The sequence below is a fragment of the Sorex araneus genome, chromosome 4 (genome assembly GCF_027595985.1).
Source record: "Sorex araneus isolate mSorAra2 chromosome 4, mSorAra2.pri, whole genome shotgun sequence".
Classification (NCBI taxonomy): Eukaryota; Metazoa; Chordata; class Mammalia; order Eulipotyphla; family Soricidae; genus Sorex; species Sorex araneus.
In genome coordinates, this window is record NC_073305.1 from 164,440,959 (window position 1) to 164,467,985 (window position 27,027).

Sequence of the window (27,027 nt, forward strand, 5' to 3'; positions counted from 1 at the left end):
GAGTTAACCAGTTGCAATTGCAAGTGGATCATTCACCTATGTAATTACTGTGGGCGGAAATGGATTTGGGAGCTAAGGAACTGCAGTGTGACCTTCCTTTCTCTTCAATGTATCACATTTTCTTTAGAACTGCTAAGGGCAAATAGAAAAATAAATGGGATTTGAAAACATCAGCATCTAATTGGTGATGTTGCTGCATGTTGGGTTTTCCCTTTAAAGATATAAATTGGAGGATGGAACCTATATTCACCCTGGCAAAGCTGTGCTTGGGTGTCTGAGTCTGACAGAAGAAAATTTGAGACCAGGGAGAGAGCTCAATGGGTGGGAGCACATGCTTTCCATCCGTGTTCGGGAATGGGAAGCCTGGGTTTGATGTTGGTACTGTTGGGTCAGTCTAGAGAAAGACACCATGAGCATATGCAGTTCTGCCACCGCCCCAGGGACTTCTGGAACTCACAACAAAAGACTACCAACTACAGCCAACCATCCCCGAGCAGGCAGAAACAGGATCTGTTCTGAGTTAACTGCTCATTCCCCGCCCAAGGCCTCCTTCCTTTCAATATAAACCCACCCAAAAACACAGGCGGGTGCAATGAGCCCCTCTAGAGGCTTGTGAGGTTTACCCAGGAGTTCTCTCTTTTCAATAAACCACATTTCATCCAAATTCTTTTCTTGGACTCTATTTTTCCTTTTCCTTGGCTCCACCCAGACCTTTCAGGTATCACAAAGTCCCCTGAGCTCCCAGGAATGACCCGTAAATATAGAGCTGGGTGAAGCCCATGAGAATCTCCAAGTATGCCCCCCACACACACACACACAAAAAGCCCTAACTTATTCCCCCCAAAAGTTGATAATAATATGTTAATTAGCTTGAATCTTTGTGCTGGAAAAACTGGCTGGGTAAACAATTATTATACAACCTTCTATTATGATTGTTTGGTGATTCTTTATCACTAAGACTATCACTGATGACTCATTGGCAAAAGAATATGCCATTAAATCAATAGGATTCCAATTTTTTGCCAGAGTACTACCTTTAAAAACACACACACACACACACACACACACACACACACACACACACACTCTTCTAAGTTATTTAATTCTGTGGCTAAAATGGGCAAATTACTGGGATTAATTGTGCAGCGTATTACACTGAATAATACAAATAGAACATCAATTAACATGATAGGATCTGACATTAAAATTTTTCTTTATTTTGTTATTGTATAGGTGAAATAAGTTTTATGACTCAACACTGGATTCCTAAAACCTTTAAATATTCTGTTGAAAAACCATGAAAGTGATCAATTTATTTAAAAGATTGGCTTTTGTATCTGAAGTTTTCATTTTCTCTATACCTGTTCTTCTTGCTTCTATCCCACCCAGATACTTACCAGATAGTGAGATCCAGGAACAAAACATCCCTGTATGCTTGCCAAAGCAAGTCCCGCTCATGGAAGAATTTTCCCCCAAAAGCAAAGGGCTCCTTTTATCAACTGCCATTTTTTCAGGACTTCTAAAATCGGAATCCACTTTACAGAGATAAGATAAAGTAATCTTTGAGCGCCAGGAATCTGTTCTGAATATGCTACTGCAAATGGATATGTTGAGTCTGCTGTGGCAGACAGAGAGGGAAAGAAGCAGGAGAGAGGGGACTGGAATGAAATTTCGTCAAACCAACTTCCAGGCACAATCTGCTCCTGGCAGAAGCACTGGCAACTATTTGAATGACATAGACTGCCTAAAGGTAGAGAATACATTAGCTCAGAGTTGTTCTCTATTCATAGAGACTTTGATGTCCAAACAGCTTGAATTTCTTTTGTGGTTTGAATTTCTTCCTCCAGATAGGAATTAAGTATTAGAGGATGATTAAGAATGTTTAGTGGTCTGCCTGGATGGCTCAGCTGAGAGTATTCACCTTGCGTGTCTGAGGTCTTGGGTGTGACTGCCTCATGGTCCCCCAAACACTGCTGGGAGCAATCCCTGAGCACTGGGCCTGGATTAGCCCCTGTGTGGTTCAGTAAACAAAAGTTTAAATGCCCCATCCTCCTAAAATCAAGGTGACGGGCAAGGGAGCTAGCTCAAAAGTTAGAGCTTTGCATGCAAGAGCTGCAAGTTTGATCCCAGATCTGAGTACTGCCAGGAGTAACCCCTGAATACTTCATCAGGTGTTGCCTCAAAACCCCCAGAATTAAAGAAATAAAATTAAGGGGACCAGAGTCTTCTTCAAATTTTACAAGCTTCCTTTGCATTTACCCTATTTTATTTGGAAATTAGTGCAGGGGAGGATCAAATTTTGAACCTTATAATTCAGAGCATTTTTATATTTAAAAAAGCATAGCTATATGTCACTTTAAATCTTTGTAGAAAATATTTTTAAAACAAGGGGGCTCTCCACTTTCCTCTGTTTAGAGCAGAGAGTGAAAATGATTTAAACACAATGATGAAACTTTGAGTTTCTATCAAGTTGTCAATGCTATCAATTTCTATGTCTGGTCAAGAATAATCTGTACAAATTAGCAGGATAGATAGTCCAAGGATTGAAATATAGTCTTGGGGGGGGGGCAATGCAGCCTTGGGGGTGGGGAAATGCAGCCTTGGGGGTGGGGAAATGCAGCCTTGGGGGTGGGGAAATGCAGCCTTGGGGGGAGGGGAAGGCCAGTTTCAATTCCTGTACTGCATGGTTCTACCTCCCCTTCAACCACAGAGGTCAGAGTAGCCTTTGAGCACCCTTGGGTGGGAGCCCCCAAAACCGAAAAAATTTGTAAATGAGAGATTCTGAGACTTCTGAGTTTATCTCAGAGACCCTCTCCTTCCAGTCACTCTTTCAAGACTGTACTTTCAAGCACAGCTTGGGATGACTCAGAAAATAGCTTGTTTCTCACTGCTTCTGCAGTAATGGTTCACACGGTCCAATTACAGAGTGGTCCAAAAGAAGCCCATACAGAACAAAAACTCATTCCGAAGCGTTGGGAACTGTTTCTCCAACACTGCTCAGGAGATGCACAGACCCTAAGGTACTGTATCGCTAGTCACTGCTCTGGGTTCCCTCTCTCCTCCAATAGTCCCTGAGAACCAGGATCCCTGCTCACATGCCCCCCCACCCCCACCCAATACACACAGACTCTGGCTCCACCTTCTTGAATGCCAGATTATCCACTAGAAAATACCCCTCAACTTGGGCATGGAAAGCAAACTGGGGACGTTGATGGTGAGTAGTGGACTCTGGTGAAAGGATTGGTGTCGGAATTGGATATCGTTGGATACCCAGAAAAGAATTGCAGTTTGAGGTCAGAGATACTCACTCAGACTATTGGTAGTGGAAAGAACCAATATTAGAAATAAAGTTTGAGGTATACCTGAAACCCAATCATGAATATCTGTACTTTGTAATTCATGGTTTTCCAATTTTAAAAAAAAGCCAAAAAAGAAAATTAAAAGAAAATGCCTCTCATAGCCACGATCAAGGCAGGACCATGTCCCAGGCGAAGTGAAGATGCTGAGGATTCTCTGGCACCCAGTGGACCGGGAAGAGAACCTTCCGCAGGCCACATAGCGTGGGTGTGGGTGCAGATTTCAGCCATTGCTGCTAGGGGTGGGGTTAGGGGCTTACACCTGGTTCTGCTCTTCGGGATCGCTCTTGGTGGGGCTCAGGGGATCACATGCAGTGTCAGAGATGGAACTGGGGTCACAGCATTCAAGATAAGAACCTTCAAGTCTTGGGGCTGGAGCAATAGTACAGCAAGTAAGGCCCTTGCCTTGCATGTGGTCAACCGGGGTTCGATTCCCAGCATCCCAAATGGTCCCCGGAGCACTACCAGGAGTAATTCCTGAGTGCAGAGCCAGGAGTAACCCCTGTGCATTGTCAGGTGTGACCCAAAAAAGGAAAAAGAAAACTTCAAGTCTTGTACTATCTTTGCAATCCTTTTGCTATGATTCCTGCTGTTTGCTTCTACCCATCTGACCTTAAGAAAGCAATTTTATTTCCTTATTTTCTCTACCAACCGTCAAAAATAATGAAATCAGTATCAGAGAGTTTAGGTGAGGATTAGTCAACAGAGTTAGCACAGGGCAGCTCTTGGAACAGATAAGCCTTTTACCCACTAGGATCACCATTTTCGGTTTTGTCATTTGGTGAACCAAACCATTTAGGCAGCATGTTCTACTCTGTAACTTTGGGTTTGGGATGAAGGATGGTCTGGCCATCTGTCACACTCCTCATGGGGTAACTTCTAACAAATCCCCTCCATTTACACACCCCTCCTCTCCCATTCCTCTTTTCCTGCCAACTCCAGGCTTGGCAACGCTTTGGCATTTATCAAGCAGCACGGCTGTTACTTTCCCAACTCGAGGCTATTCTGGGGAGTGGCCTGACTGAGCTCTTGACAATGTCACTCATTTTTCATCTTCTGGAATTTCCCCCCTCTCCCCAACCCCCACCCCTGGCCTCTCTCCTCTCTGGTGTGGATCTCACTGTGGTGATGGCAGGTTGAATGCCATCTATGCTGTGGGACTTGACAGCCGTGCTTGCTACAAGCGGTCACTGCACATGCGCACTCGTGTACTCACTCCCTGGACTTTGCCCACATTTCTTTGCATGGGGATTTGTGTCAATGCTCATCTGTGGCTGTGTTCATGCGCTCACACACATGCTCACTGCAGGACAGGGAGTCACACCCTACCAGTGTGCTCACATATCTTTAGTTGAAGAGTTCACTGTGGGGGTGGGGCACACAGTTGAATTGTGATGCTCCGCATATACACTTTGGAGAGAGAGATTCTGTTGCCAGGTATGGAAACCCAAAGAACCACCCCAGATTGTGCCGGGTGTAGTGGTGGCACTGGGGTTGGAACTCACAGCCTCATGCTTACATAGCAGGTATGTTTGCCACTTTCTGACCAACTTGACAAGATCTTTGATGAGCTGATAGACCCCTCTTTTGTTGTGAATTTATTTCCTTTTGGTATTTATTTTTCTACATTGTTTCCCCTCTACCGGTCAGTTATTATTCTAATAGGATAGTCTGGAATGGCACTTTAGAGTAATATAAATATATAACACCTTTCTGCTAAGCTTTAGGGTTATTGATGTTCATGATAGATTTAATATGCACTGATATAATAGTCATTCCGGTTAAAAGAATATTCATTCATTTTCAAATAAAAAATACTATTACAATTTAGGATGCAAATTACTGTTTTGGTTGTGAAAAATCACCATAAAATACCTGGATGTGATAAATATAGCATCACGTTTTCACTTTTTTCTCTAAAACATTTAAGCAAATTAATAAAAAAAAAAAACCAGATAGATATACAAGTATTCAGAGAATTTGAAAGGGAAAGGTAAGGGTCACTTACAATCCATTTGCAGATGAAGTTATGAGACCAACAGGACAGTAATAGCCTGAATCTTCAAAGTTATTAGCATCAACTTGGGGATGAGGCTCAATGATACTCTTTTCAGGAGCACCGGAGAATGGAGCAAGTCCATTCAGTGTTTGAGTTTATTGTATTCACAACTTTCAATGGGAGTTTGTAGCAATGAACAATCTAATTACATGATCAAGACTCTATTTTTCCTTTGTTTTCTCTTCCTTATAAGAGGAAAGGCTCTTGGATTTTGCCATTCCTATAATATATGATTTTGAAGTTAAAAATAATTATACTTCATAGGTTTCTTATGTGACAACAGAAAGACCTTGACATATTACTTCTTTGTTTCGTTCAATAGTAAATGGCACTGGGCATATCTGATGACTTACTGTGTGAGTGTGAGATAATTGGTTGAGAACCTACAACTGCTTATTTAAAGGGTGGGGCCTCTTTATATAATTACAGAGCCAAAAACCACCTCAGCCTCACCATGAGAAATCATGGGCAATAAGCCATCTTCAGATAGTTCTGCAGCCACATGCTTCATTACATTCCAGAATTCTCTGGAATTGTCCTGCTTTGCTTATGTTACTTAAGTTTCCATCCCCATTAATGGAACCAAGGAATAGAGGACCTCTACATTTGAAGGAGGATTGTGAAAAGTGAGACACTTTAGTCAAAGTATCTGTGGTTAGTGTGTCTCTATCACAAATGTTTCAAGTTGAAATGCTTCTGTAAAAGCAGCTCATTAATCCCAGAAAGTTCCATTTTCCCTAAGTATTCCTCTGAGGTATAGTGTTTTTTGAGGGCAGAAAAACATTAGATGAAGAAAATTAAAAAGACAGGAGTCCACACTTTCCAGACCTTGTAGGGCCAGGGGTGTGGTTGTGCAACTAAGCTTATGTCCCACATACAAAAGACCTGGATTCAATCAATGGCACTGACACAAATTTTCTTTTGATTCTGCACAAAGCACCTTGTACCTAAGAGCTGTTTTCTCAGAAAAGACTACATTTCTTAATCTCAAAATATGTATTATCTTCTTGAAGTAACTAAGATCTAATTTTAAACAGAGAATTTTTTTCAAACTTATTTAGTTAGGGTTTGGGGGCCTTGGAAGCCACACCCAACAACGTTTTTTCTCAGGGGCTCTTCCCAGCTCTGTGATTGCGTGTTGGGGAACTGGGGTTGGCTGAGTACAAGGCAAATGTCTTAATCTCTGGTCCTGAGAAAAGGGCACTTTATTGGTTTTGTTTGTTTGTTTGTTTTGTTTTGTTTTGTGTTTGGAGTAGGCTTTTTTGTTTTTGAATGTCCTGGCTTACCCATTTTATTCAATTATACAAAATTTGTATAATTTGAAGACCTCCGGAATACAGCCACAGCCATGCTCAAGGCCACTCTCCACACATTCGGACAAGCCTCACACATGAAGGAACTGGCAAGACACCCAGGTGTGCAGAACCCAGGACCGAGATCACCAAGGCTGCTTGGATTGGATTGGGCCTCTTCCACCCATATTCCCCATTTTCCAGTAGCTAGGCAGTTACACCCAGAAACTGCCACTGGCCCCGCTGTGTAATCCTATCAATGGCCAGCATCCAGAGACTATAAAACCAAGCTCCCAAAAGCATCTGATAGCCTAGTTCTCCCTCTTGGAGAACCTGGGAAGCTACTGAGAGTTTACTACTGCCCACATGGGGGAGAGTCTGGCAAGCTCCCTGTGGTGTATTCATATGCCAAATACAGTAACAATGATGGGTCTCATTCCCCTGACCCTGAATAGCCTCTAATGTGGCACCAATGGGAAGAATGAGCAAAGAGAGGCTGCTAAAATCTCAGGGCTAGGATAAATGGAGACGTTACTGGGCCTGCTCGAGCAAATCAATGATCAATGAGATGACAGTGATAAGTTTCTTGCTTTCTGGGTCATACCCGATGATTTATAGCCAGTTAGTCCTGGCTCCAAACTCAGGAATTACTCCTAAGGGTGCTTAGGGGACCATATGGGATGCCCAGGATCAAACCCAGCATGTGCAAGACAAATGCCCTACCCACTGTACTACCACTCTGGCCCAGAGAGGGCATTTTATTTTTTATTTTTTATTAATTTATTTATTTTTTGGGTCACACCTGGCGATGCACAGAGGTCACTCCTGGCTCTGCACTCAGGAACTAGCCCTGGCAGTGCTCAGGGGACCATATGGGATGCTGGGAATCGAACCCGGGTTGGCCGAGTGCAAGGCAAACGCCCTACCCGCTGTGCTATCGCTCCAGCCCCCTAGAGAGGGCATTTTAAACATCGTTAATTGTGACTTCATACCCTCCATTTGTCACAAATTTTGTTTTTGAACTACATCTCATGATGCTCAAGGATAGTTCCTAGGAAGCTTGGGGGGCATGTGGGGTACCAAGAATCAAACCTAGGTTGGCATGTTTAAAGCAAGCTCCCTGCCCACCTTACTATTGCTCCAGTTCCACAGATTTATTTCTCCTTTTATATTCATTTTTTTTATTAAGACACCGTGATTTAAAACATTGTTCGCAATAGAGTTGTTCTAGGCACACGTTTCATCACCAATTTTACCACCAATGCCCCCTCCCCTCCACCAGTATTCCAAGGTTCGCTGCCAATTTCCTGCAAATTTATTTCATTTATATACTTCAAAAACTCTTTAAAGAATGGCAAATGAAATTATCAGAAAATAAATCAGGGGGCTGGAGCAATAGCACAGCAGGTAGGACGTTTGCCTTGCATGCGGCCGACCCGGGTTCGATTCCCAGCATCCCATATGGTCCCCTGAGCACCACTAGGGGTGATTCCTGAGTGCAGAGCCAGAAGTAACCCCTGTGCATCGCCAGGTGTGACCCAAAAAGCAAAAAAAAAAAGAAAAGAAATCAACAAAAGCCAATTTGTAGTGATTGATTACTATGATTTTAACCTACATAGAGAAATTCAAATCATTTATTACAATATTGTATACTACCTATTCTCATTTACATAACTAAGTTTTCAACCCTGGTATCTAAAATATATTGCATTAAATTTGATTTTGAGCTTGGATCTTATTGTGATAATTATATCTTCCCTGTCATAAATGAAGCTTTTTTTTTGCCCCCTTGGTAGGCATATAACAAATTTATTTCATATTACTTGTTCCAAAAAATTTAAAAGAATATCAAAATAAGAATTATCAGAAAATAAATTAATAAAAGTCTGTGATGACTAATTGCTATGTTTTTGGCCTTTCTTAATCCAGTAGAGGACAGTCATATGCACCAATAGTGAAAGCCATACTTAACGCCACATAATGGGAAGTCTCTCCTGTCTTTTAAAAGAACTCTTTCAATGCTTCTTGGAAAACTGGTTTTAAGGCTATAAATTCCCTAAGCTATTGCTTCTCCATAAAGCTCTATATTGTGCCTTCAGATCTAACGATAATCTATCAGGATAGAGAATCCTCAGTGAGGTGTTAATTTCAATGAGTTTTTGTACCATAGTCTTCCATATTTTTCTGGCACCAGAAACTGCCCCCGGTGCCGTGTATTCCCATCAACGGCCAGTATCCAGAGACTATAAACCCAAGCTTCTGGAAGCATCTGTTAGCCTCATTTGATACATCTGCTGTACATCTTATAAATTTTCCTTTTCCTTTGTATATTAGTTCCATTTTTTATCTTGCTGTTTTCAATATTATGTCTCTCTCTTTGGATTTTGTCATTTTGAGTATAATGTGTCTTGGAGTTTAACTGGTTTTACTTTCATTGGGACCTTACAGGCCTCTTGGATCTCTGAGAAGTTCTTATTGATAATTTCTTTAACTATTGTTTCTTCATTATATTTGCCTTCCTATTCTTCTGGGATTCCAATAATTGATATATTTTTCCTCTTGAGCTCATCCCATAGCTCTCTGGTATGTTGCTCATTTCTTTTCATATTTTTCCACTTTCTAATGTTTCCTAAGAGTTTCCTCATCTGACACCTGTGGTACCAGACATCACACTTGGGGCTTCCACATGCCAGGGATATCTCCTAGAGGTGACTTATGTGAAGTGAGGAGAAAGACCCAGATTTGATTTTCTTAACTAAGGTGTTGATAATCACACAAACTATGTTCTTCTGCATTTATGATGAGAAACATCCAGCACAGAGCTTGAAAGCCTAGAAGAAAACCCCGCTTCAGGATCCAACAGTGAGCACTGAGCACGGATCTCTCCTTCTTCCCCCACCTCACTTTGCAGTTGCTCTTCACATTGCAACACACCAGAGTAGAAATGAACTATGACCAATGGTGGGGGTGGGGGGGGTGAGGAAAGCAATCAATCAGGGAGATGAGAAATGGGGAAAAGATGAGAATGCTGGCTGCTCTTCTGAATGCAGGAGGTCCCCTCTCCAAGAGGAAGTTGTTCACCAGTCTGGCATTCAACTTAACCATAAATCTCATAGTCCATTTTCCCCTGGGAGCTGTGCCAAATAATTGTTGCTTGGTATTTGTTATAGAGTACTGTTCATGGGGACTGGAGCAATAGCTCAGCGGGTAGGATGTTTGCCTTGCACATGGCCGACCTGAGTTCAATTCCTCTGTCCCTCTCAGACAGCCCAGCAAGCTACCGAGAGTATCCCACCCTCACAGCAGAGCCTGGCAAGCTACCTGTGGCATATTCAATATGCCAAAAATAGTAACAAGTCTCACAATGGACATGTCACTGGTGCCTGCTCGAGCAAATCAACGGAACAGCAGTGCGACAGTGCTATAGTTCTACTGTTTATGGAGAAAGATGTTCAAAGAATGGACTATGAGATTCTATTCAAGTACATTCAAGTTGTTATTTGTTCCAGGGGATAGTACAGTAGTTACAGCACATGTCTCGTATGAACCCAACCAGGGTTCAACCTCAGGTGCCACAGGGTCTCCTAAGAATAGCCAGGTGAAACCCTGGATATCCCCAACACAGCTGGGGTGACTTGGTGTTCCACTGCATCATAGGACCTAGTATTGGTTGGCTGAGTATCATGGGTAAGTGGCCCAGGCCTAGGCTCTCTCAATTAAAATTCTGATGAAACACTTACAATGAGCAAGACCCTGAAAATGAAGAAAGGGCCACTTTCCATTTTACCCAATGTTGTTACTCTCTCACTAAAAGCATATTTAAAAAATTCCCTTCCTACTTCTTGGCATCTAGGCCCAACACAAAAATATTAATTACAATCGATATGTACATAATTATGTTCATCATTGCACTTAGTTCAATAGCAAAATATGGAAAACAACCCAAATGCCCAACTGCAGAAGAATGGAACAAGAAGTCGTGGTGTATATATACACACAACAGAATACTATTCAGTTCTAAGAAAGAACAAAATCATGCAATTTGCAGCAACATGGATGGAACCAGAAGATATCATCAATGAGTGAAATTAATCAGAATGAAAGGGACAGATTCAGAATGAACTCTGTCATGTGTGGGACTAAAGATACACAGCAAGGTAGGAATAGATCCAAAGGCAACATAAGAGAGGAACTGACCCACACAATTGAGTAGGGGGGGTGAAGAGGGGCTGGATTCCTTGGAGGAGATGCACTCACTGGTTATGGTTGTGGTGTGGAATTATGTTCATGAGAAATCATTATTAATAGTATTGCAAACCAAAAAATTAAAAACTTTTTTCTCTAATTTTTTTTTCTTTTTGGGTCACACCAGCAATGCACAGGGGTCACTCCTGGGTCTGCACTCAGGAATTAACTCTGGCAGTGCTCAGGGGACCATATGGGATGCTGGGAATCGAACCCGGGTCGGCCACGTGCAAGGCAAATGCCCTACCCGCTGTGCTATCGCTCCAGCCCCTAAAAATATTTTTATAGAAAGAAAAATTCCCTTCCCAGATTTTCCTTCAGATTTCAATCCCTAAAAACACCAAACCAGAAACAAGAGTAAAATACCTGGTTTATTGGGAAAGATTCATAATGAAAACATCAACTGCTTATACTTCAACTTACAAAATAGTTATTTGACATATAAAATGAATTGGTTTTCATTATGAAAGTACAAATTGTAAAAAATAATAATAATAATAATAATGATGTGTTACACATTTGTATGTTTGAACATTAGATAGTTTAAATCAGTTGACCCAAGAATACCAGGTTTTGAATTACATTGAAGTTTTTGTTTATAGTTACTTATCTATAGAAATTGTGTCTACATGTTCAGAGCCCAGTTAAACCTGAGATGAAAATTTAAGTCATTTCTACCTGTAATGCTGCTTACATATTAACTTTATGACAGGCACTGCTCTCTGAATGCTTTGTTAAAACTCTTATTTATCAGTCCAGATAAATTAGAATCAGTCCATCTTTCAGCCTGATTTACTCTGGTTCTGAGCATATAAACCTCAAATAGTACATATTTATTAATATAGCGTTTACCCTACACCCCAATCCTACAAACTACTTAAAAGAGAAAATTTCATCTTAAAATGTCCTACATAAGTCCTTACTATTATAATAGGCTAAAGCCATGAAAAAATATATTTCCTATACAACATATCAAGTTAATGTGGAGCTTAACAAAGAGTCACTTGTTCAAGATATTAATCAGGAAGTCTCACATATGATATGCATTCAGGAAAACTTTGCTTTACTAAACAGCAAAGGACTTACAAACTTTCTATTTTGTATTTATTTTAGAATATTTGGCCACTGGTCAATTTTAATCTATTTTTAAGTACATTTCCCTTAGCCTTTAACAACCCAGACCATACCATCTGGTTTAAAAAAAAAAAAGGTCAGCGGGTGTGGAGGTAGGGGGGGGGAAGATTTGATCAGATTATACAAATCTTTGAAACCTTTTCCTTTTTACCTTATAAAGTGGTAAGTTTTATATCCCAATTCTTTTACTAAGGCAGTGTAAATGGTATGGATACAAAGGAAGTACTGCCCAATTATAGCTAGATAAGTCTCAATAAACTCTACAAAATAGAAAAGATGAATATGAAACTGTAATACCATTTAAAAATATTTTTCCAAAATGAGTATCTAAACGCTGTCCCCAAACAGGTTTAAGGTATGCTAGAGAAGACAGTTTCTTCCTCTGAGACGGATTTTGGCATCAGGAACAGTCTTCAGCAATTCCCCTTCTTAGGCAGATGTGTAGAAGTATCTGGGCTTGGCGTTGCCCAGGAGGTCATCTTCATAGTTGGGGAGGCAACAGAAGAAGAAGGCACAGCCAATCAGGATGATGGTGGCTGCCCACCCGAAGCCATAGGCCCAGTTATAGATGTAAGTGACAGCAGGATTGAGATGAAGATTGAAGGTCTGTGTGTACTTCACAGGGTAGATTACAAGGGAGATAATTTGGAAGACAGCTAGAGAGAAGGGGAAAAAAATCGCATTAAGTGAATTTATGCATGAATTAATAAGCAAATATAGCAAAAACATATTACCACTTCCACAAAATTTGTGCTATTTAATAAGTCTTAAATTCATAATGCTAATGAAAGGGAAAGGGGTAATCTAGTTAATCATAAGACAGAAAAAGAAAAATATTGAATATTATGGGGATAGAACTCAAAGAAAGAACAATAATACCTTAAGGAAAGTGTAAGGAAGTAAACAGATATCAAGGTTTCTATACTCTTTGATATATATTATAATAATACAGTTATTGGTAATTGTTGTGTTATCATTTTAAACCACCTTAAAAATAGTTTTATTTTTAAGGTGGGCTAGGGGTGTGGGGAGGTTAGGGGTGGGGGGGCTAGGGGTGTGGGGGGACGGGGTGGAGCTATACTGTGATATTTTTTGCTGCAATATGTGCACTGGTGAAGGGATGGGTGTTCGAGCATTGTATAACTGAGACTTAAACCTGAAAACTTTGTAACTTTCCACATGGTGACTCAATAAAAATTTTTTTAAATAATAATTTTATTAAAGCTACTATTACTGTAGTCTTTTTTCAACAAACAGAAATACTTTTCCTTTTTTTTTTTCTTTTTTGGGTCATATCTAGTGATGCATAGGGGTTACTCCTGGCTCTACACTCAGGAATCACTCCTGGCGGTGCTCAGGGGACCATATGGGATGCTGGGAATCGAACCTGGGCCAGCTGTGTGCAAGCAAACGCCCTACCTGCTGTACTATTGCTCCAGCCCAGAAATATTTTTGTAAGGTTATAATGATGACATATATATGTCACACCATCCTCTGAAATTTTTTAACTTAATATGGACTTTGCCATTTCAAAGTCATCTATAAAAAGATGTTTAACTCTTTTCATGTTAAAAACTTACTTTAGACCAAAATAAGCCAGCTGATTGTGCTTTTTGAAAAGTATCAGGGAAAGTATATTCCTCAATGTCATTTCTTTCTTTCATCTTAATTTTTCCTACTATCTTCACAAAGTTACACTAAAGTCATTTTCTTTTTTCTTATTTTTTTATTTACTATAAAAGATGTAGATGTTCCTAATTGAGAAATTATAGTTATAAGTCAAACAGTAGGCCGGGTATCTGTTGATATTCAAAATTAAAAATAATTTTCTTTATGACAATAATTTCTGAAACCTGGTCAGCTCGAAATGGCTATTACTAGAATTGAATATATTGGTATTAAGATGAACATGCTTCACTGGATTACTTTTTATTATGCTCACTATAAACAACTTAGTATTTAGCATCTTAATCTATATATACAATCAATGGCAATAAGTATATTCACACTGTTGTGCAATTATCAGCATTGCCTGTTCCTAAAGCTTTTTAATATTCCCACTGCTAACTCTGCATTGGAACATAAATCTCCCTTACCTTTCTCTAGTAACCTAGTCAGTCCCTGTTAGCTGTGTTTCCTTCCTGTTCCCATGAATATACTTACTACAGGTACTTTATATCATCTACTATCTGTTCTTCTGCATAGATCTCAATGTAATATTTTCCTGATCCTTAAAAGTTCGGGAATATATCAAACCTTTTCTCTTTTTATGGCTGAACAATATTCCCATGTAGGTATGTACCACAGTTTATCCTTTTTCTCCTGAATAAACACTTGGGTTGTTCATCAGAAATGTCTGTTCAAATCCCTCCCCTCCATTATTTTTATTCTACAACTCAATGTAGAATTACTGATTTGGGCATTTACTGGGATGTCTCACGAATGTTAATGTCTTCGTGTGCTTTTCTAGTGGTGATTTAAACCAGCACCCGTCCTACTGTATAAAACATGATAAAGGAAGTCATACAAATGTGTTTATTTCATAGGATCTTATGAATTTGAACTAGGAAATGTCAAAAAGTGAAGGTGGGATTCAACAAGCTTTGGCATATATTTTGTAATTCCAAGCCACTTCTGATTTTTAAATATCCTTAGGGCACACTATGAAATGAAAGGAACACTGAAGGAAACCTTACTTTTTTTCTTTTTGCTTTTTGGGTCACACCCAGTGATACTCATTTGTTACTCCTGGCTCTGCATTCAGGAATCACCCCTGGCGGTGCTCAGGGGACCATATAGGATGCTGGGAATGGAAGCTGGGTTGGCCGAGTGCAAGGCAAATGCCCTACTCTCTGTGCTATCACTCCAGCTCCGGGAAACCTTACTTTTAATCAAGAGAACTGTATACATATTCAGGATAGGGCCAGGCAAGGACTGAATACTTTTCTTTCCTCTCCTTTGGGGCCTCTCACCTCTTCTCTGCCTTGCCCTCAATTCTGCAAAGCCCGTTCCTAAGGTAAGGCAGTACAAGTGGTCTTCCTGCTGCTCACACTGAATTACAGAGCCTCTCAACTCACAAGGTCCCTGGTCTTTCCTCCAAACCATCTTGCTTACTTGAATGGGAACTTCCAAATCAGCCTCAGTCCCATAATCTTTGAATTTGAATTTGGTAGCTTGAGGAAAGATCTGTGGGCTCACTCTGCCCCATTAGCACTTTTTTCTCCTCCTTAGCAGAACCCAGTTGGTACCAAAATCCTGTTCTACAGCCATGCCCTTGATCCTTTCACTGACTTCCCTCATGCCAGGTATCCACTAAAGATTTCAAGAATTCTTGTGCCTAGATGCCTCGTTCTTCTGTTTCACTAATACACATTCACTTAGATCCCCATCTACCTGTACAACTAAATATCCTGTTCCCAAACATAGGTTCAGTGATACTTTGAGATAATTCCTGATCTCAGCTCTCTAGAGATGCCGGCCTCATGCTGCAGAAAATCCTTCCATGACCCAAACATATAAGATCACATAAAACTGCTTCAATAAATTTTCAATGCCTAAAGTGTTCCCAGGAGGCCTGCATGAACCATAAGGAAATATAATCGACACACTTTGGGGGCTGACAGCCCTGGGTCTCAGGATGGGGGTTGCATTTGACATGGAGTCACCAGATGGAGGGCAGAATGCAGAGTGCTATTCTTTACTGGGAGGAGAAGTCCAAGGAATGTGGATTCCTTGATAAGGCCCAGAAGGCAATGGACAGAGGGGACAGAGGACCCAGAGCTTAAAGCACATCTCAGTAATTACCAATTACCGCCCTTGGCGGGGGGGGGGGGGCGGGGGGAGGGTGTCACACTTTCTGAGAACAGGAACTGTGATCATCAGTGATCTTCTTGGTTACTCAATTCAAATCCACTATAAGAAATGAAGAAAATTATTGACAAGCAGTCTTACCAGCCAGGGCCAGGAGACCTCCAATCACTCTCAGGAAGACAAGCATTTGGGGTCCACAGAGGGCAAAGAAGGAGAGGATGAAGCAGATGACCAGGATGATAAAGCCGCAGAAGAGCATGGCAGCTGCTGCCCTTCCCCACGCTGCAATAAAAGGAAAAATAGTCATTAAGGAAACGAACATGCGCAACACAAAGTCACCTCCCAAGGATCAAGGGGTTTTCATTTCTTTCTCATTCTGTATGGATGGAAGGACTGATCATCTCTGGACAATGCCAGAGCATCTCCATAGAAAGTGCACAGGGAGGGCTGATAGAATGCAGGCTCCCCTCAGTTGAGAGGCGATGATCTAGCTCAGAAATGAAAGTTAAACTTCATGAAACTGTTCTTTCATTGAATGCACTCAAAAGTTTTATCCGAGTCCTAACACAATCATAAATTAACATGAATTATAATCTCCTTAGGAAAATTCAAGTACTTCTAGAATAGTTTCACACCCTTTTCCTAATCATGGCCCCCTTCCAACCTTGTTCCCTTCCTTTGACCCTCCCTCCACCCCGGCCCCCGTCCTACTGCTTGCCCCCCAGACTCTGCCATGTGCCTTCATTTATACAAGTTTCACCTGTGGTTCCCATGGAATATCCAAGGGGCATATGGCCCCTAGTTGATAAATGCTGCTTAAGATTATTATCGTGTACTGTCTGGTCCTCTGCACAAAAAAAAATCATAGAAAACAGATTAGGGGAGGGCTGGAGCGATAGCACAGTGGGTAGGGCATTTGCCTTGCACACGGCCGACCCGGGTTCGATTCCCAGCATCCCATATGGTCTCCTGAGCACCGCCAGGAGTGATTCCTGAGTGAAGAGCCAGGAGCAACCCATGTGCATCGCCAGGTGTGACCCAAAAACCAAAAAAAAAAAAAAAGCAGATTGAGGGGCTGGAGAGCTCATAAATGGGTAGGGCACTTGCATGTAGCTGATCCTGGTTGAATGCCCAGCATGCAAGCCTATCTGAATCTAGAACATGAGTCTTTTTTTTCTCCAGATTTGATTGACGTACCTTTCAATGTACCCTTTCAAAGTATACCATCTTGGGGTGTCCACAAAGGTGGAGAGACACACGTGCAATTCCAAAACCGTCATAATCCCAAACAAAATGACAAACCCTCCTATCATATCTTCTGTCCTTTTTGATAAAATGGCCTGTTGTGGATCTTATATGCAAAAGCAATCCCATGGTCTGTGCCTCTGATGGCTGTCTTCTTTCACTTAACCCTCTTGGGAGCTTCAGCGATGCTGCAATGAGTCTGTATTTCGTTCACTCTTCAGGCCTAGAACTGTCTGGTGTGTGGATAGTCCACCTTGTTTCCCCTTTCATTTTTTCATTCATTCCTGAGGACCAGACCTCTTAAATGAAAGTCACATGACCTCTGTCCTGGTTCCACAGCCTCTCTGATGAATGGAGCCTCACTTAACTCCTGGCATTTATTTGATAGGTCAAAGTCAAACAAAGAATGGAAGGGAGAAGAGACTTTGATGCCAACTGCACCTCACTCATCCACTGTCTCAGCTAGTGAGTCTTTCTGCTACCCAAGGCTCAGCAGGACTTACTTCGAGAGCACTGGCAAGATGAGAGCTCTTGCCTCTTGCTTGAATCCTGCAGCTCTGCATTCTCCAGCCCTCAGGGTGCCAAAAGTCTCTTCTGGAAGCTTCTGACTTGTTCTAGTATCTCCAGGAGTCTCTGCTGCCTCCCTCATGTCTGTGCCACAGTTCCTCTGTATCCACATCAGCTGTTACAATCCCATGTCCCTCCATTTGCTTCTCAAGGCTCCCTGCCTGCTTGAAGGTTTCCTTTGAAATTCATGAACAATTGGAGCACCTGGGTGCATTTTAACCTTTTTAACCTATGTCACAGAAACCCCACCTTTCCCCACAAATTACCCCTTTAAAGACAAGCTCACCAGGGGGACTAGAGGGTCACACTTTCTATTTATTAAGTTTCCCTTTTCTCTAAAGTTGCTGGGTCTCCCTGTCAGATCCATGGAAAACTTAGGTATCAGGTACATGGAATACTCTAGGTACAGGAAATGTTTTATATTAAAGTAGAAAGAAGAGCAAGTACAGGGGCACGGCGCTTGCCTTGCATGAGGCCAAGACCAATTTGATCATTGGCACTGCATATGGTCTCCAAAATACCACTGGGTATGGCCCTCGAAAAAAATAAATACACAGAGATACTCTAAAGAAAAAAAAAAGTAAGCCAAAATGTGAAATTTGTAAGACTCCTTTCTGATTGTTGTCTTCAGGTAAAATTCAAAAAACTGGGGAAGACATTTTAGAAAGAATACAAGGGGATCAGATCATCTTGAAGCCTAGTCTGTAGATCACTGAGTCAGAACCATCCGAGTACTGATTCAAATGATGGACGGCTGGGCCAGGAAGTGGCTGAGCGGGACAGCACTGGCCTCGCATGCGTGAGGCCCAGGTTTGATTCTCAATACCTACAGTCCCCAGACCACCACCAGAAGCAACCCTCCGGCCAGAACTTGCCCGGGAGCACAGCAGGTGTGACCCCAAAGCAAGGAAAATAAATACAGACAGCTGGGCACCTCTCTTCAGACCCACAAATCTGAGTTTGAGAGTAGCTGCATTTTACTGGTATTCCTTCCACGCACACTAAAGGTGAAGACAAGCTAAGAAACATGCTAAATCTCCTTATGAAAACAGGTGCAGCACTTCCAGCGTGTGACCCAGGGGCAATGTTAAATGTCATCATTATCATTTTTACAGCTACTGCCAATCATTACATTACAGTTAAATACAAACATTCCATTCAATTAAATCCTACCATAAAATTCAAAACAGCAGAAACAGAGTCTCCTCTAAAGCTGAGTGCACATATCTGAAACTACAATAAAAGACACTATATCGGTACAAGCATGGAGACAAAAAAAGGGGGGGGGAGAACTGCACATCAGAATGTGAGTTTTCAATAAAAACATAAAACCTGCTTAAGGAGCATCTTTCAGCAACCAAACTTGGACAGTCACAGATGGAGGTTTTTAAAGCACAGCTGAAGAATGGAGACTGTTGCTCGATGAAGGAATACATTATGTTTCCTACTCACTTGAGGAAGAATAACTCAAACAGCATAACTCTGAATACTTCCCCGGCATTCACACTGAGGGGTAAATAGACTTGGTTTCTAGTACGTGGAAGGAATAAAATGAAATGGTAAAGCAATTCACCTAATCTAAAGGAAAGAGGTGCACATGAATATAAACACACACTTTAAGAAGCTGAAGTCAGTTCAATTCATGCCCTGTGTGTCTAAAACGCTGGGTCACTCAAAAAGTAACATGGAGAATTAAGAGACATGGTGTCTGAAAAAGACTGCCTTGAAAGAAGAACATGTCAAACCTGCTCCTTCAGTCTAGAAACACCTGCCCTGAATCACACAAGGCAGAAACCCTGGCAGCATTTTAAAGTTTTTGACGAAAGGATGACAGGTAAGGTGATCTGCTTGCTCATGTCAATGCCTATTTTGTTCTCAAATGATGACCGAGACCCTGTGAGTCAGGACTGGGTCCTCCTAGTCCAATAATCTATCCCAGAGGGGCAAGAACACATTTTGAAAGGTTCAGTGTCCAAAATACTTTCAATCTCACTTGGTTACTCAGAATGAACTTCCTATTGACAAACTTACTCACATGCTTTTAAGAGCTTGTTTGATCTTTCCACTGTGCCATGTTCTAAATGACAACATGTTTTCAGATCTCAGGGAAACAGCAAGTTTTCAGACTTGTTCTCAAGCCACTTATTCCTTTTTTTTAGTTTTTTTTTTTTTTAATTTTATTGAATCACCATGAGATAGATGAGCGGAGGGGAGAAGACAGATGGAATAGAAAAGGAACCAGTTGGCATGCCACTTATTCCTAATACCACAGGTGGGCCTCTGTTCTTTAAAGGCAGACAGTTCAACTTTATCTGTTCTGAGAACAAGCATATCTTCCATTGTTATTTGTGATCCCATTGTGATGCCTTTTGTAAGAATGATTTGTGTGTGTGTGTGTGTGTGTGTGTGTGTGTGTGTGTGTGTGTGTGTGTAGGAAGAGCAGAGATCATCTCAGTCTATGATCATTCTCTGAACTGCCCACAAAAACATGCCTTACTCCAAGTAAACATGTTGTTTCGGAGTAGCAATGCTTTTGTTCTTCTATGTCATGTCCTTAAATGATAATCCTGTTGGCATTTTATATACATAATCTATTATGCTCTAAATTTATTTTCAAAGTGCCACTCAACAAAATCCACACTATTAAAGAACCAGCAGCATTACGAACCTCCTTTTAAATAAGATTCATTAAAAATTCACATAGAGGAAATACAAGTTCACAAATTTTGCAATCCCAAGCAAAGAGTCAGCATTAAATCAATAACATGCAAACCAGATAGGAGTCCCTGCTGAAATCCTGCAGTGCTTTTGGTTTTCTGCACAAGAATATGCTCTCCCCTGCAGCACCCCACCACCTTCGTGGGTGAGATCTGAGAACACAATAGAACAAGAAAGGAAAACACGGCAAGGAAAAGAACAGCAAGGTCAATGGATAAAGAGTAAAAGCAAAAGTAAATCCCTTGATTATCAAGTTTAGAATTCATAAATCAAACTGAGTGTTGCGAAAACAACAGCAACAATGAAAACTTTTTTTTTTTGCTTTTTGGGTCACACCCGGCAATGCACAGGGGTTACCTCCTGGCTTTGCACTCAGGAGTTACTCTTGGCGGTGCTCAGGGGACCATATGGGATGCTGGGAATCGAACCCGGGTCGGCCGCATGCAAGGCAAACGCCCTACCTGCTGTGCTATCGCTCCAGCCCCAACAATGAAAACTTTTTAAGGCAAGGAAAACAACGATAACATTTAAAAACAAATATTTTGGTAGACTATTTTTGAAGGAGTATTTCTTCAAAGTCAGAAATTTTTAAATGGGTTTGCTGCATTCCTGGATAGTTTTACACAAGGACACCGAACACTGACCATAACAGTCTGTGGTCAAGTTCATCTAAAGTGTTCTTTCTGCAGAGAGAAACCAGCCACCAATCTCTCCAATCAAAGCGATATCCTGATGAACTCTATCACTTGTATCACTTGTCATGCTGTTGATCTTCGATTTGCTCGAGTGGGCACCAGTAACGTCTCTATTCGTCCCTGTCACGAGCTAGTGTAGCCCAATGGTATCTGCTCACTCCAGGAAAGAGAAAACCCCAGATCAAAGCAATTTCATATATACCCATCTCTAACTCCAACCCTAAGGCCATTCAGGCTCTCTGCCCTCTGAAGAGGCTCACACTGTCCCTGGAATGCGTTTCTCTCTTTCCTTCCTCATAACCTAGAGGTAAAACAATTTGATTTCACTATTCATTTCCTCCTGGAATTCTTTTCTGCATAGGTAATGGCCGGTACTGAAAAGAACCCCAGGTTGAAATTAGGACTGATTCTCCTTTCCGGCAAAGGGTCATTCCTCACTCCAGCCTGAGATCCAAAGAGTAGCTTCTCATTCCAGCCTGAGCTCCCACGGAGTGGCAGAGAACATTTCCCTTGCTGTGGAGGATCAGCGTGGCTCAGGTGCAGTGGAGCTGGTGAGAGAAGGGCCGTACCTCGCAGGCACTCAAGGACTTTCATCAGTCCTTGAACTTCCCCAAGTGACTGGATAGAAAAGAGAGTGGGAGAGTAGGTTGCCTCTGAGGTTGCACCCCTCTTCTCCCTGCTCCCAAAAGTCACCTGCACCACCCTGAAGCTTGTCAGCCCTTCTGATCTCCTTTCGGAGTGTGAGAGGGAAAACCAGCCTACATGGGAAGATGTGAAGACAGAAAATTGCACCTTGAACCAAGATAAGATAACCAGCAGTGAGTTTTGAATTTTCAGATCTTTGAAAATCTGTCTGATGAGAAAAGGATGCAAACTAGAGGTCACTGAGAAGCAAACAGCAGTTGGTAGAAGGGACATACTTTTAAACCAACAGTCCAGGAAACTGAATGAAGGTGCAATACAAGGGATGAGCCCCAGATTAGTCATGGGTGTTGGAATAGGTGCATTCTCATTCCCTCCTAGGTTGGCAGCCTAGGAGTCCGAGTCTGTTCAAACAAGTTAGGTCACTTTAAAAAAAATAATAAGTTAAGTCACTGAAAGGGATTAAGCCTCTCGGGTTATTACTGCTAAGTGCGGCAAGTAGAGTCAATTGGACTAGATTACTGGCTTTTACAGTTTCTGATTTTATAAATAAGTGTCATATACTTCAACTATGAACATCAGGGGTCAGGGATGTAGCTCAGTGGCATAGCACGTGACTCATCTATGAGGTCTTGAGTTTGATCTCCAGCACAAATTCTTCCCCCACTGCCTGCAAGAGTTCAGAATAAGTCAAGAAAATTAATTGAGAGTGGCCAACTTTTTTATTTTGCTATGTAGGGAAGTGAACATAAGTCTAAAGAGTATCTATTCAAGCTTACTTTCATAACATAAAAATATTTAAATACCTCATTCTATGAATGCTACATAAACATAATTTAAAAATGAATTCCTTTAACCTAATGTAAACCCATGAATTTTGGACTTATTTTTTTTCTGTACATATAAGAATTGTGGGGCTAAAAGACCTAAAAAATATTATGTGATGCTCAAATTCTTTGACCTACCAAACGTTGATTTAGTGTACAAAAATTCAGTATGTTCTTAAAGGGTCTTCCTTGGAGAAAGAAAGAAAGAAAGAAAGAAAGAAAGAAAGAAAGAAAGAAAGAAAGAAAGAAAGAAAGAAAGAAAGAAAGAAAGAAAGAAAGAAAGAAAGAAAGAAAGAAGGAAGGAAGGAGAGAGAAAGAAAGAAAGAGAGAGAGAAAGAAAGAAAGAAAGAAAGAAAGAAAGAAAGAAAGAAAGAAAGAAAGAAAGAAAGAAAGAAAGAAAGAAAGGAAGGAAGGAAGGAAGGAAGGAAGGAAGGAAGGAAGGAAGGAAGGAAGAAGGAAGGAAGGAAGGAAGGAAGGAGAGAGAGAGAAGAGAAAGAAAGAAAGAAAGAAAGAAAGAAAGAAAGAAAGAAAGAAAGAAAGAAAGAAAGAAAGAAAGAAAGAAAGAAAGAAAGAAAGAAAGAAAGAAAGAAGAAAGAAAGAAAGAAAAATGTGGCTCAGCACTTCATCATGATGCTCCACTTTCTTTCTGAGCCCACAAACCTGTCTCCATCCTACCCCACCCAAATAAGTTGGGACTTGCTTAGGATCTAAAATCTATCTGGCAGATCCTCCCAATACAATTTTCCTCAAGACTAGAAAAGAAGCTGCTGGTAGTGGGGAAGCAGTATGCTTGAATCTGCATTAAAATTTGTATTTTATTATTACATGAAATTTGAATGAGCTGTGCTTATTAGGCATCATTCATGGCAACACTCAGAGGGCCATGTGGATGTTGGGAATTCTTTTTTTAAATGATTTTTTATGATTTAAAAAAAACTCTTTGTTTTAACAGTTACAGTGGTGGATCATTTATTTTCTGTATTGATGATTTTTTATGGTTAAAAGTAATAAAGTCCCCATGTAGAGAAATTATTTTCATGAGAGCCAGCAACCTTACTGCTTATTTCACAAGATGTTTGTCTATACATACGAATGTGTATAAGGTTCTTATTCCACTAACGGGAAGGTTAACCTCATATAAACAAATGAAAATATCAAGAACTCAAAATGCCTAAATCGTCACCCCCTCACTGAATATATCCACAACTTTCACACCTGAGAGTAAAACTAAGCCACAATGCATGGCAGGGGACAGGTGCAAGTGTGACAAATGCAGCTTCTTAATGACAAGTTGAGCGTAGGGCCTCTGATGACTTTGTAACTCTTGTCTTCTTCCCATGACCCCTCCTGACAGTGGACCTTGGATGCAAAATCTATGTCCCACTCTTCACTGCCACTCGATCTCTGCAAAGGTCACAAGAATAATGACTTTGGGACATGAAGGCCACCATCCATCCATATATGAAAATCAAGTTTGCCCACATTAATAAGATAGTACTAGATTTTCTAAGACTCACTTGGAAAAGTGAACTTTTCCCAAAAGCAATCTTGAGGTCAAATTCAAACACTACCAGCATTTTCTTTATTTAAAAGATATTAACGCTTTTGTGGAAGGGAGGGAGACGGCTCACAGGACTGGGGTGAAGCTTTGCATGTGGGATTCCCAGGGTTCAATCCCTGGCACCAGAGTTTCCTGAGCACCCATGGTGTGGTGACCAAAAGAAAAAAAAAAAACTCTTGATTTGTATCTAATTTTTTAAATGACCCTGTGAAACCAAGGATGCCTCCTCCCTTCCATATACAAAGCGCTATCAGTCTGAGCTTGCAAGAGCCACACCCTGAGAAGGTGAGCTCACCCACAAGTCAGGAAGAACGACTGTGTGGTGCCTGTTTCCCAAGAGAGCAGGGGAGAAGCCCTGTGCCCGGCAGGCCCCGTCACGTCCCAGGAAGAGTGCAGATGTGGCTTGCTGGCACCCTCGCCCCAGAGCTCAGGCCAACACTCACACTTTCCATGTAAGGAATTGTTGAGTGTTAGGTGGGTCTGTCTGAGTCTGCAGGGAGGACGGATCATTCAAGTCTGTTTTAAAACATCGCTGTTCAAGCAGATTAGCTGAGTTCTGTACAACTTCAGGTGCATTTTAGCTAGAAGCTGTTCTTTCAAAAAAAATGGCATCCCTTAAAAGCAAACAAACAGAAAACAAAACCTAGAAGATCTGGAATTAAATTAGCAGGTGACTATTATTTGAAGGAGAGGAAAACCACCTACTTGAAAGGAGGTAGAGAATCTGTGCACATTTTATTACCTGCTGATAAGAACTGTGCCTCCTTTGGGGTGAAAGTTCAGGATGGAACATCCAAACAATTCCATAGCATCAAGAACCCCAACACAGGTTCCCAGAGATACAAAGAATCAAGGAGGCTGGGTTACTTGTGGGAAAATAATAAGTCAGGGGTGTGGGCGGGGATTGGAGAAAGGTAGGTAGCCTTCTTTCTTGATTTAAAATGAATAAACTCATTTGATAAAGCCCCATTCAGTAATATTTGGCATTCACAGATTCAGATCATGTTTAGACTTAAATGGTCCCCTTAAACGGTCCCTCCATTTCACTAATCACAACAGAAACCCAGTTTCTTCACACCTATCCCAACAAGGTGGGTAGATTTATAAATCACACAATGAGGCGGTTCTCTATGCTGAAAAATGATGGCAATAAAACCCCAGCTGCGATGCATTAAATTTGTCAAGCCTGCTTCATTTCACTGATGTAGACTAGATATGCCTGCTTTTCAGTTTCAAATAAGATTAAAACATATATGCTTTCTAAGCGCACAGAAATCAAAAAGACACTCAAAAAAAAAATAAAAAGCTAACAAGAATTCTTTGGACATCTAATACGCTCCAGAATTGACATCATAACTGCCAAAAGTTTGGTAGAAAGGGCCCTTTTCATGGAAGATTTGCTTTCAACAAGTTCAAGTTAAAGGATTACAATGCACATTAGAACCAGATCATTTTTAAGACATTTCAATCAAAGGTAGAGCCAGAAGAGGAGGTGAATGGGAAGAAATGTCTCTAGGCTTCCAAGACAACGTACTTTTTTTTTTTTTTATAATTGTGGGTCCGGACCTTATCAGTGACTGAGATCACCTTTGCCCACAACCGATCAGCTCTACAAACACACAAACATACCAAGGACCAGGGCCTTGTCTTCCCACTGGGCGCTTGGGCTCTTTGCCTATTCAGATCTGATCTATGACTTGAAATAAGATCCAGACGTTTTTCTTTTGTCCCCCCCCCCAATAAAATCTAAATAGATTTTTCTTTCCATCGCCCATTTCCCTCAGGGCTCACTGATTTTGACCACGGCCGTTGGCCCAAGGATCGATCCAACGCTCCCAGGACGCTGGTGCAAGCCCGGCCGCGCAGCCCGGCGGACTTCGGCGGCGTCGAGCGGCTGGCAACCAACACTCACCGTAGTCCATGAGGCTCTCGCAACCATCTTCCCGGGACCCGGAGCCGCCGCCCTCGCTGAAACATCGCCACCAGAGCGAGGACGTCTGGATGTGGTCGCTAGACTGCAGCCAGCCGCGGCCGGCCAGCGCCACGATATCGAAGGCGATGGCGCTGAGCAGCAGCAGGGGCAGGATCCACCGGCAGCGCTCGCAGGCCAGGCCGCAGCGCAGCATCTCGACGGCGGCGCGGGGTGCGGGAGGAGCGCGCGGGGTGTGCGGGAGGAGCGCGCGGGGTGCGGGAGGAGCGCGCGGGGTGCAGAGGCGGGCGCAGAGTGCTCCGCGGACGCGAGGAGGGCCACAAAAGCTAAGAGGCCCAGGGGGAGGCGGCTCCCGGCGGGGACGCGTAGTGGGGGCCGGGCGCCGGGGGGGGGGCCCCTCCTCGATTCCGGTGAGTCACCGGGCGCCGCCCTGACCTGCCGGGCCGGCCTTGGGTGCGCGCGGGGGAGAGGCGGGGCCGGGCTCCGGTTACGCCGGGTGTGGGCTACTTTAACCCTGCCCGCAGCCCAGCCCGATTGCGTCGGGAGTGGCAGGAAGAGATGCCGGGACCCCCGAAGGTTGCGGCGCACCTTGTTGCGCTCTCCCCCCCAACCCCCCACTCAAACTGCCCTCCTCCAGCACCCAAGGACGGTTTCTGATGATTCAGCGTTGCAAGCCACACCACGTCAATACTCAACAACCCACCTCACCCCCACCCTCTTTGTCGGAGGAAGAAGGTCCCTTCTGCAACCGAAGAGACCCCTCAATGTCTAGCGGGTTGAAACCGGGGTTGCAGATTGCACCGGGGCCACTCTGCGCTGGCGCGCTCTAGGGGAGTGGACCCAAAAGCAGGTTCTGCTCCTCCTCCTACGCGCCACCTTTGCACTTTGCACAGCGACACGATCTATTTACAGGCCCGCCGTTCCCTCTGGGTGGCGATTAGACGGC

At 42.3% G+C, this 27,027-nt stretch overlaps 1 protein-coding gene across 1 annotated transcript; it reads right to left on the reverse strand.

Moving 5' to 3' along the window:
• Positions 1-11,304: 11,304 nt before the first annotated feature.
• On the reverse strand, positions 11,305-26,483 carry PERP (p53 apoptosis effector related to PMP22). Its single transcript, XM_004609005.2, has 3 exons — positions 26,064-26,483; positions 16,038-16,178; positions 11,305-12,742 (listed from the first exon to the last, which is right to left on the reverse strand). Exons 1-3 carry the CDS (start codon positions 26,275-26,277, stop codon positions 12,516-12,518), a joined length of 582 nt encoding a protein of 193 aa, XP_004609062.1. The 5' UTR covers positions 26,278-26,483; the 3' UTR covers positions 11,305-12,515.
• Positions 26,484-27,027: the final 544 nt, after the last annotated feature.